The following is a 12668-nucleotide window of genomic DNA, read 5'->3' as shown; positions in this document are numbered from 1 at the left end:
ATATATATTAAAAAAATAAAGGAAGAAAGGTTTCATATTTTTTCTGCATTCTTATCCAGCTCTACAGTTTTTTCAGTCACTGATTTAGTCCATGCATATAACCAAATTCCCGTCACCAAGGAAGACATTCCTAAGATGGTGATATGCAACTCCTTCTGGACTACCCTTCATTTTTGTATACATCGACGACATCCTCATTGCAAGTCTCTCACAGGAAGAACACTTGTCTCATGTAACTGAAGTCTTCGAACGTTTACAATTCTATGGATAAAAATCAACGTTGCGAAGTGTGAATTCAGTGTTAATTTCCTTGATTTCCTTAGACACAGAACTGACAAGTCTAGACTTACACCCTTGTCTTCAAAAGTGTAAACATTTCAAGATTTTCCTGTACAAAGTTGACACAAGGAGGTGATCCTTGTGTCAACTTTATCGTTACATCAGACTTGTGAAGTACAGACGCCAGTTCATTCCAAATTGTTCACATCACTTGTCCAAACTCATTGATGCACTCCATGTGGTAAAGAATACCCTGTCTCTCTTGGACAAAGTCCTGACATCTTTTCATCCATCCAAGACAGCTCTGGTGAACTTCACAAAACTATCATACATCGACCCTGACCCAACAGCTAAGCTGTTTCTTTCAACAGATGCTTCTGATGTAGCTGTTGGTGCTGTACTCAATCAAGTCATAAATGGTAAAATACAACTACTGTTTTTCTTTTCTGTTAAGCTGAACACTCCTCAATGTAAATACAGCATTTTCAGTCGAGAACTCCTCGCCATGTACTTAGCAATAAAACATTTCTGTTTTATGTTGGAAGGGAGACAATTTACTATTTTTACCGACCAGAAACCACTGATTGCTTCCCTTACATCTTCCATTTCATGTAAACATACACCCAGAGAATTTTGACAAATCGATTTTGTGATACACAATTCTGCTGACATTCAATATTTACCAGGCAAGAAGAATATTGTAGCTGACACCCTTTCCCGCTTTTGCAATCTTGACAGTCTTGATAAACCTCTGGACATAGATTATATTGCAACTGAATAGGAATGAGATATGTCATTGACAGAATATATGTAGACTTCAACTATTCCACTGAAAAGGACTCCAATCCCATTTTCAGACAAGCTGATATGGTGCAATACCTATGTTGCATATCCAAGACCATACTTACCTCCTACTTCACGGAAGAAAATTTTTCGTCATTTCCATGATTTAACCACCCTGGGAAGCATGCAACAGTAAGGCTGATCACAGCTCGTTTTTTGTGGCCTCACATGAATGTCAACATAAACCAATGTACTCAGGAATGTATTTCCTGTCAAACTACAAAAGGACATCACCATACTAAATCTATCTCAGACAACTTCCCTGTCCCTGACACTCGTTTTTCACATAGTAATGGCATCACGATAAAAAATACCCTTGATATCCCTAACAAAGCATCAAGTATTCAGCTATGGACAAGATTTGAATTACACTACAAACTTGTATAGTGAGTTCAATCTTTGCTGTGGGCGCATATTACGTTATGCTTTCGCATATCCATTTGGACATCGTTGGCCCCCTGCAACGTTCCACTGGTCATTGTAGCATCCTCATTATGATAGACCGCTTCACTCATTGGCCAGCAGCAGTCTCCTTGCATGACATTTCCAAAGAAGCTGTTGTCTATGTATTCATAGAGAACTGGATTTCTAACTTTGGTGTACCCATCACTGTTACTACTGACAAAGATTCCGAGTTTACATCACACACTTTCAGAGACCTTTGCCAATCTTTCGAAATTTCCCACATTGCAACAACCACCTATCACCCTTCTGTTAATGGAATAGTAAAACACTTTCATCATTGACTCAAAGCTGCCCTATCTGCCCAGCCTGAATCGCATCGCTCGAGCGAACATTTACCGCTTATTCTTCTAGGAGTTCAGTTCATTATTAAAGAAGACCTGAATGCTACACCAGCAGAGATGGTTTTTGAAACCACCCTTCACCTTTACAAGGAATTTTTCACAGTCAGCAGATCCATAACCACGACCACCTCCAGATTAGACTGTCTGAAACTCACAATGTCTCGAGTGATGTACATCTGATCTTCATTCATGTAAGTACGTTTTCATCCGTATCAAAATGATACGCAAAGCACAAAAACTGCTTTACGATGAACCATATCTAGTTTTGGAACACTCTGACAAATACTTTGTCATTGACCGCAAAAGCAAATGTGACTCAATCATGATAGATCGCATTAAACCAGTCTTCTTAGAAAGCTTATATAATTTAGCATTTCCTGCAACAAGTTTTTCTAACTCAGAACACATCATTGCACTCAACCCAGATACAATCGTCATGTCTAGTCTAGAATCTGTCATTACATCTGCTTTTTACACACCGCGTAATGACTTTAGCCTGCACCCTCCAGCTTCTTCTGTCCAGCCCACTACGCGCAGTAACTGTTGTGTAATATTTCCATGCAGGCAGACTTGGACACTTCTTAACTTCTTGCATATTCACATGCTACACCTACATCTGCACAATAATTTCATTTACTTTTCTCTGTAGCCTCTGGCAATCTGGGAGGAGGTATTATAGAAACTATTACTGGTGCTACATCAGGTTCGTGTGTGGTGCGAATACAGACACAAAGCAAGTCACGCACATGCAGCACACAAACTATGTTGCCCTGTTTACCTGACATTCTGACACGAGAGGTCACTTCTTTTGACCTTTTGCTTCCATTTCTTATTTCTTTCTTCTTTCTCTCTCTCTCTCTCTCTCTCTCTCTCTCTCTTTTCACCTCAACACATTAATGAACGCATGTGATTTGCATCGCTCCCAAAAAAGTATATGCAAACAAAGAACAATTTTTCACTGGTACATATGTGCAAATATTCGAAGTAAGCCTGACTTAATTTTACCATAGAAATTAATGGATTGCAATGAATAATTGAATTAATTTCACTAACACCATTAATGAACAATTCAAAACTATGCCTGATTACACGTGTACACACACACAAAACACACACACACACACACACATGCTCTTATGTTTTTTTCCATTGTTCATAATAAATATATTGTTTGTCTATATGTAAATGCTATCTTATTTTAATGTCAGAGTCGAGAACTACAGGCTAATAATGGAGTAAAGTGTGCAACTTTAACATTTGTGACAGAAAATAGGCCAATCAAAATTGACTTTTTAATTCAATAAATACGTAAACGCTAAAGTTATGTGAATGAAACTTTTATAAGCTTTCAATAAAATATGCCCCAAAATCATTGAACCGTTTACATACTGACAGTAAGATTAAAATGACAAATGTATATTCAAGAAGGGCAAAATTTTTCTAATATACTGATCACATGTATGCAAACAACATCTTAATGTTAACGAGCATCTCTCCCCCCCCCTCTGGCTTTCTTACTCTTTCTGTTTTCTCTCTCTGTGTCTCTATAAGAGAATAGAGAAGGAGAGAGAGAGAGAGAGAGAGAGAGAGAGAGAGAGAGGGGGGAGTAAACGTGGAGGTAGACACGTTTACCAGAACCAAAGGTCAGCTGACCAAATTACGTATGTGTGACGTGGTTGGCTAGATCTGTGAGATTTGATTTGAGCTTTGAAGAAGACGGACGTTTTCCGTGGTCTCCCCCTCTTAACTGGGGAGGGGGGAGACGAACGCTGACGTGTGTGAAGAAGAACCACACAAGCAGATTTCACTTTACACCTGCTGCAGGACCTCTGGGGAAAGTGAAATAAAAACTATAAAACCATTTCATCGTCTTAGAGTGATAAATCTTCGTCAAACAGGTATCAAGTCTCCCTCCAGGATGAGAAATTGCCAGATGGTTCAACAGCGAGAAACAGAGGTAGGTTCAGAAATTACATGTCACACACACGATTCCCTTTATGATAATCAAACACACAACCATTTATATTAGAGACAATCACACGGAATCTTTCTTATGTTATATAGAAAGCGTAAAATGTGCCCCTAAATGAAGAACTCTATATAACATATTCAAATGTAACGAAAGCTCAATTTGGTACCTCTCAAGGATAACCCAGAACGATAACGAATATATAACATTAACCTCCGACCTTCTTCAGTTGTATATTATCAAATCTTCACGGAATTTCGACTGGAACACTTCACTTAATACACAGGTGTAGCATGCTCTCATTCTATCAGCTATGATCAGGTCTTAAGTAATCATCAATATTCTCAATGTATTTTTCCAGGAATTTTCACATTTCGTAGCAAAAGGACATCTCATTAATTAAGTATTCTTTATTATTTTCTAATTCAATGATTATTTTCATATCATATATATCATAACACATACTGCTAGTCATTATATTGTGGATAGTAAGTAAGCATTTTAGCTGAAAAGTGTCTTATGAAGGTTGTGATTTTTGTTTTTGTCAATTTTCCTGGGGAACATCGGCAGACAGATCTTGTTAAATATGGATAAATTTGAACTGATTGTCATTAATTTGATTTCATATACAATTAAATTAAATTCTAATAAGTGTTCTCTTTATTTTAATGTTTTAGTTTCATTTATCTGTGGTTTAGTTAACAAATACTGTATAGTTTGAGAAAAAATTTTACCAGTTCATATGGCAATGAGACAAAGATTGGCTAAAAATGCAGGACCCATTAGATTGGAGATCCTTTTTTGGATCGTTTCTAAGAAGGAGAAACTAGTGGCAGATTCACCAGCATGGGGCAACAATGCTCCATGCATGGGCGAATGATGGCTTTCTAGATGTATAAGATACTACCAGGTGTTTATTACAATTTGTTATATTCTCTTTGCTAAGATGAAGAAGACTTAATAAGAACATTATCAAATTAGATCTATATTTTTCTATAGCTCATATATTTTTATTATAAAGAGATTGCGTTTTTTTTTTTTTTTTTTTGTCAGTTTATAGACATTTCCTGGTAAACATGAAACAACATTAATAAAGCACATTCATGCAACATTTGATATTGAACTTTTCTCATATTCCTTTGAAAAACGTATAAACCCACAAACATAGGTATATGCACGAATATAGATGAAGGAAAGAAACGTCCAACATAATAACAATAAAGGAATGGTTACGATGCTATCGTTAAGGAATTACCTGTCTCAGATACAAAAGGTTGGAAACTGCTGAAACTAGATCAGACGAGCAAAGGAAGCAACGTATTTGACATAACAAAACACACAAAGCCTTTGCACATTTCGACAAGTACTTCACCAAAGACCGCTTCACTATGGATGGGAATAAGGCATAAAAGAGAGTTCAAGCCAAAACATCTAAATATTACAAGCAGTTTTTGGCTCACAAAATCCTGTACTTCACAGCACTAACAACAAATGTTTTCCTATAGATATATATATATACATATATAGCCTACCTTAGTAGAAAACTAGCCATAGCTGAAACAAAGAATACATTTCAGTAAGATTTAGTGGCTAATTAACGTGTAACTTGAGATAGACCTCACAAGAAGGAATATATTCATAAAAATGTTCAAAATCTGAAGGTAGAAAGAGAATAAAAGTATTGAATGATGTCAAAGTGAAAAGGAAAGGAAAGGCCTAAATAGGTAAGAATTTGTTTTTTAGTGCATTTTTTGCAGGCAATTTTAATGGATGCATCATGAAGGAATATAAATTGTGTACTTTTATTATAAAGAAAATTGTCAAAACAGGTTTTATTTAATGCTTTTACCTTGATGTTGAAATTTGAACTTGAAACTTTACATAATTGCTATGAAGCAAAGTGGCAATCAAAACATGAGTGACATGCAAGTGCATACACAAAGATTATATATATATATATATATATATATATATATATATATATATATATACATACATACATATATATATATATACATACATACATATATATATATATATACATATATATATATATATATATATACATATATATATATATATATATATATATATATATATGAGAGAGAAAAAAAAGAAAGAGAAATTCTGTTTTGTGCATGAAATTCGACAAATATAAAATAAATTCACACACACGGACACATACACACACTTCAATATAAATTAAAGATTCGCCGATAAAGTATTTATTTATAATTTTATAGCAAAATAAAATTTTGTATTTTTTTTACTTTGCTGTCATAATTGATTTTCATGCTGAAAACACAAAATGTTTCACTTACCTTCTAAATTTCCAGGAATTGCAGCAAAGATGAAAAAACATTATTTTAACTTCAGTACAAAAAGATTAAATGTTTTTGGAACTTGTTTTCATATTTATCGTCTTAACATCTTTTATTTAATAAAAACTTTCCAATAAATTTACCAATATAGATCTTATATTTGTCATACGAATAAGCTAATTTATTTCAGTGTTTATTAAACACTATTTCTTCTCTGATAAAAAAAATTAACTCTCATAGAAATTATCTTTTGCAGTGTGCAAATTTGAAGAACATTTATATCATGAATATCATAATGTTCTGTTGTTTTCCTTCTCTCTTGAGAGACGATGGGTATGCACTGGAATAATGTACACACATTGATGATAATTGTCTGTATTTTTGAGATGAGGTGTTTTCATTGATTGAGATTGTCGGACTGACTTCTTCATCTTGGTTGTTATAGTCACAACGTTTCGGCCGTTTTGCCCTCCGGCCTTCATCAGGTGTTTTGTATCGAACTGGGGAACCGTTTGTTAGGAGTCTCAAACCCAACCGTAATAATAATAAAGGGTTGGGTTCGAGACTCCTAACAAACGGTTCCCCAGTTCGATACAAAACACCTGATGAAGGCCGGAGGGCAAAACGGCCGAAACGTTGTGACTATAACAACCAAGATGAGGAAGTCAGTCCGACAATCACACAGTGATGAGTTTATACCAAAGAAAAGAATTATGACCTGATATTGTTTAAGTCAAGTAGTAAGGAAACAATACTGAAATAAGTTGAGAAAAAAGATCGGAATTAATTTAGGAGCTGTAATTCTTCCACAATAGCGTCCCTACCAGTAGCGTCCAAAAGGGGCAGAGCATCGAATCATGCTCAAACTATCTCTTTCTCATAATATTCCTCAGTACTAGAATTTATGCTTGAGTATTTAAAGCATACAACAACATAGTTGTTCTCAAGCATCACCAGATATGTCACTGATTCTTATACTGGAGGATCTACTTGACAATTTAATCCATAGGTATAAGGAGAGACGAATTCACCCCTTTTCTATGAGTTTAGAGAAAGAGATTTTACAGCCCTTCCTAAACTTACTGTAACTAGTACTTATATATCTTTTTAATAATAAGGCATATCGCCACTGGGGCATAAGGAGCTAGTATTTGAGACCGTGCCTAGGAAAGATTAACAAGATGTTAGTTTATGATATATTTAAACTTCTACATATCAATACAGCCAGGGAAACTGGTAGCAGGAAGGGAATTCCAAAGTCTTGCTGTTCAAGGGAAAAAACTATTAGAGTAGAAAGCTTCCTGGCATTTAGGGACCTAAACATAGAGGAGGTGTGATTTTTTTTGTTATCGGGTTTGTTAGGGATATATATATGTCAAGGGGGCGCAAGTGCAATGAGTTCATCAGAGCACATTCCATTAAAATACTTATAAAACAGGTACAAGGATGCAACATTGCAGCAATGGGACAGGGGATGGGGTTTAGTTGACAAAGTGGGACCTATTAGATTGAAGATTCTTTTTTGGACCCTATCCAAGAGGGAGAGACTAGTGGTAGATTCATCAACCCAGGTGTGGCAACAATACTCCAAGTACCGAAAAGGTCAAAGTTAGTAAACTTTGGTGATCTGACAGGAACCAATGTTTCATCTTAATATATTTGTGCAGTATCAGGTAAATAAAAACGATCTAGATAGAGATGTGGCGAAAGATGAAAAAAAAGAACAGATCTAGAAAAGATTAGCGAGGTGACAAATTAATTATTTATATGTAGATTTCTGAATGTTTATAATGCACTGTTGTATCATAGAATTGTGATACAAATCAATTCGACGGCACCAGTAGTTTTGTTGTTGTCAAGCTAAGGTACTGTTCTGTTCAGTCTTGGGAGGTTCATCTTTTCAGACTTTACTTTCTGAGAAGGGGTTTAGTTTATTGCTAATCATCTACTGAAAAATACCAATGGGACTGCTGAGGTATTTTGTAAGGCAGAATGCGCTTCTCTTAGTGCACAGGCTATTCAAAACTTCAAAAGCTGGGAATGCCAAAGGGTCTGCTCAGGCATTTTTGCGTTAGCTTCTCAAAACTGCACGTAGCCTTGTGTCTAACATCCAGGTATGGAGGTAAATAATATAATTCACTGAAATTGGATTTTGAAATCTGAAATGGACCATCTTAGAATCTACTGATGAAAAATTATTTTGCCTTTTGAATGTTTGAACTTGACAAATGTTTATAAAATTGCAATATTGCTACAAATTGATCACCAATTTAATATGACAAAGACTTTATAATCCCATTTTAGTAGATTTTATAAAATTCATTCAGCAAACAAGAAACGATTGTACAAATTATCCACAAATGTTAAAAAAAAAATGAGGGCAAAATTTATTTTTAATGGTACCATAGTTTATAAATTTATTTTTAATAGTCTCATTACACCTCCGTTATTACACACCTATTTTATCTATATTTTTTTAATTTTTAATTTATTTTTTAGTATATCCACTGAATTAGGGTTAGCGATAGGCTTAAAGAAGGACATGTGTTTTCTTATGACTTTTAACACTAACATTTTTTATATTAAAGTTTGATCAGGAACATTAAATATACAATAGATTGTTTAGAACTCTTAAATTTTTAGATACTACTAAAAGTCAAGTTTGCCTTGTTTTAGTTTGGTTAACAAATAAAAATTAATATGGTCTTACAAGCAAAAAGTTATTTCTAATATCCAATATTTAGTATTTATAAAACAAAGCTCATTTATAATATGATATTATATGATAAGTTCTTTTTTTTTTTTTTTTTAATTAAAAAAACAAACAAAAGAAAGTGTAAAAAGTAGTTGACTCACTAAATGTGGAAATAGTTTCATGCATCCAATGCCAAGCAATCTGCCCCAAACTGCACCAATCGTAAGGCTAGGAATGAATACACCACTTGAGATACTTAGGCCGTACGTCCAAACAGAGAGTAAGAAAAATACCACCAAGAAAATACATAAGGTAGTAATGCTGTATGAACCTGCAATGAAATAGTAAAATAAAATTAAAAAGAAATAAAAATCAAAACACACATATTAATCGAGAGAAAAAGTTGGAAACTATTTACAGACAAAATATAGGAAATCGCCATCAGTTGCAAGCATGTCTGATCTTTTTGCTAAAAGGTAAAATAATCTTTTTAGTAAGATGCATACAATCTGTTCACTTATTGTATTGATACGTGTCAAGGGTACATCCTCGACAATCAGTTCAACAGTTGTTTCTGCATAAGTACCTATTTTTGTCTCAATCCAGACTTCCCCTTTTGGAGAAATGGTTATTTCCTACATAAAATACTAACCTCGTGTCTAACTCTGCCCTCCTGGGGAAGCAAGTGAGTAGGGATTGCTATGGTGAAAACCGCAAATACTGTTTACATAATTAAAGGGAACTTTTAATTTTGTGGAAGCTTCGGTAGATAGTCTTGTAATGATAACAATGAGTTCAGGTTTTGTGAACCGATTTTATTTTGTGTCACAGAACATACAATCAACAGAAGTAAAAAAAAAAATGTGTCGTTCGTATTTAATTTATTGATACTTACAATAAGATCAGTGTTCAAACTTTCAAAATTATGAATGTACAGTGAAAATTGATCAGCACAGATTTTTCTTTTAAAGAATACTGCATAAGAACAAAGAAATTTCTTAGAAACCTAATAAAAGGTATGAACACATAGGCAGTATCACTAATAAAACAAGCAGTGCAGGCGTGGTCCCCCTCTTGTGCTGCATGTGAGATGATGCCACAAAAAATAGTGAAGAAATGATGAATGTGAGAAGTGTGAAGGGCCAACGTTGCCTTCATATTTTCGCCAAGTTTCAGAAAAATCTAATGGATGGATGGGGTAAAAAGTGTAATTTTTTTTGCAATTTGGGGGCATTTGTGACCCCTTTTGAGCTCCTGGGAACGCCGAATTCCAGTGAAAATGGACAAACGATGCAGTTTCACGCCTTAAAACATGTATATTTGAATTCAGCACCATGGAAAACTACTATATAGATATACATATCAAGTTCTTGAGTAATATGAAAAAAGAGCTCCAAAAAGGCATGTTTATTTTAGGTCTAAAAGTCCCAGAGAAATGCGAACTAGAATTTTGACAGGGTCACCTACACTGAATTTATATTAAGAACAATGGCCTCCACATTTTGGCCAAGTTTCAGGAAAATCTAATGGATGGATCATATGCTATGGGGCAAAAAGTGCTATTTTGGGACATTTTTTACCTCTTTTGAGCCCCCTGGGGCATCGAATCCTAGTGTAAATGGATAACGGTGCAGTTTCAGACCTTAACACCTGTATATTTGAGTTGACCACCGTGAAAAAACACTAGCTAGGCAGACATATCAAGTTTTTGTTGAGAAAGATAAAAATAGAGCCACAAAAGGGGCGTTTTTAGCACTGGAGACATGGACGAGAATTTTGCCAGGGTCACCCATACTGGATTTATATTAAGAACAATGGGCTCCACATTTTGGCCAAGTTTCAGAAAAATCTAATGGATGGATCAAAAGTTATGGGGCAAAATGTGTCATTTTGGGCCATTTTGGGGCATTTTTGACCTCTTTTAAGCCCCTGGGGACACAACAGGAAGTTTTATAAAAAAACAATTTTTTTTACTGTGCACATCTATTTAATGAAATACAATTTGTGGCAAAATTTCAGGAAAAACTAATCGACGGTTATCTGGCAATAGTCTAGACTAACGGATGCACAGACGCCACTGAAAACAAAGGTCCCTCTCCAATAAATCGGGGGACCAATAATCTGGACCGTTTATAGATTGGACCATGGACAGTGCACTACACCTCAATGAGGATATCGACCGATTCTATGTAAAAAAGAAAGACGGAAGAAGATAACTGGTTTGTATAAAAGACTGTGTGAATGACATAAAAAAGAATTAAAAAATACATAATGTAGAATATTGATAGGATAATTAGCACAGTAAGAAAAAAGGAACAAAACATAAAACAGACAGACAAGGGATAAGACAAGAAAAGAAAAATAGGAAGAGAAACAGCTACAAGAGCAATTCATAAGAATGACAAACGAAAACACTTGGACATGGCTACAAAAAGGAAATCCAAACAGGAACACTGAATTCCTAATAACAGCTGCACAAGATAACGTGAAAAGAATCAACCACATCAAAACAAAGATTGACAAAACAAGAATACAGCAAATGTAGACTCTTTGAAAAAAGAAACGAAGCAATAAATTATATAAGTGAATGGAGCAAAAGAATCCAAGAACAGACATGATGAAGTGGGGAAAGGCAGTACACTGGGAATTATGCAAAAATACACAGAGCTAGCTAGAGAAATAAAAGGAATATGGAAGATGAAGAAGGTCAAGATAACATCAATAACAGTAGGAGCATTAGGAACAATTCCGAAAAACTTTGAAGAAAGAATAGGAGAAATTGGAATCTGAAGAATGTCTGAGAAGATACAATGGATAATAATAATGAAAATGACTGAAATATTAAAGAGAACTCTAGAAAAGGCTTATTTATGCAGAGACTAATGCACATGAGCTACAGGTGATAATCGGACATATAGAAACTGCTAGAGAAGTAAAACAAAAAAAAAAACACTACATGGAATCAAGAAAATTGACATTATATAAGTTAACCATACGCCTGATTTACAAGCATTTTAATGCAATATGCTCTGATGAACTCATTGCCCCTGTTCCACTTCAACATACATATCCCTGACAAACCCACTTAGCAACAAAATCACACCTCTTCACTATAGAAGTCCCTAAATACCAGAAAGTCTTCTACTTTAATAGTTTCTTCCTTAGGACAGTTATAATTTGGAATTCCCTTCCTGTTACCTGCTTCCCTGATGAAGAAGTTGAAATGTAATGCAAACCAGCATCTTGTTCATCTCCCCTAAATAAGTTTTCAAATAGTAGCTCCTTACATCCAAGTGGCGATGTGCCGTGTTTGGGGTAAACGTGATTAAATAAAAAAGAAACAAAATCTTCCTCATTTCTTAATATAGATAAATAAAAATGAACGCTTTGTGAATTTATTTATTTTTTAAATGTAAAAAAAGGAAAAGAGAGAAGAAATGAATTTGTTTTTTTTTACTTGCAATTTAGAAATAGATCACAGCTTGTTAAAAATCAAGTCGATCCCTGCTAAAGAAAGAGACATTTGAACACAAATGCTAAAGTATTTGTTCAGGAAATAAAACAATATTGGTTAACAGAACTATTACTTATATTAAAATCAAAACAATATTGTCATGCAATGATTAAAAAAAAATAACAAATAATAGTTAACTAATCAAATGCTCCATGTCTTGACAAGCTTCTGGGACTGATCTTTACGCATAATCTGAAATGGAACACATACATCAAATCTGTTGCAAGATTACTGGAAAAAT

At 34.5% G+C, this 12668-nt stretch overlaps 1 protein-coding gene across 3 annotated transcripts in view; it reads right to left on the bottom strand.

Annotated features, from left to right (window-relative positions):
• The window catches only part of LOC145296251 (H(+)/Cl(-) exchange transporter 7-like), a 594517-nt gene that overhangs the window by 61995 nt on the left and 519854 nt on the right, over positions 1 to 12668 (bottom strand). For all 3 annotated transcript variants that reach the window (XM_080142486.1, XM_080142534.1, XM_080142525.1), the window contains exon 15: positions 9075 to 9244. In XM_080142486.1, the coding sequence (XP_079998612.1) occupies positions 9075 to 9244 (170 nt within the window). The remainder of the gene's footprint in view (positions 1 to 9074; positions 9245 to 12668) is intronic.

Source organism: Euprymna scolopes, chromosome 1 (assembly GCF_053919585.1).
Source record: "Euprymna scolopes isolate OS-2025 chromosome 1, ASM5391958v1, whole genome shotgun sequence".
NCBI lineage: Eukaryota > Metazoa > Mollusca > Cephalopoda > Sepiida > Sepiolidae > Euprymna > Euprymna scolopes.
Note: the sequence above shows the minus strand (reverse complement) of the source record. Positions and strands in the feature narration are given on the sequence as shown.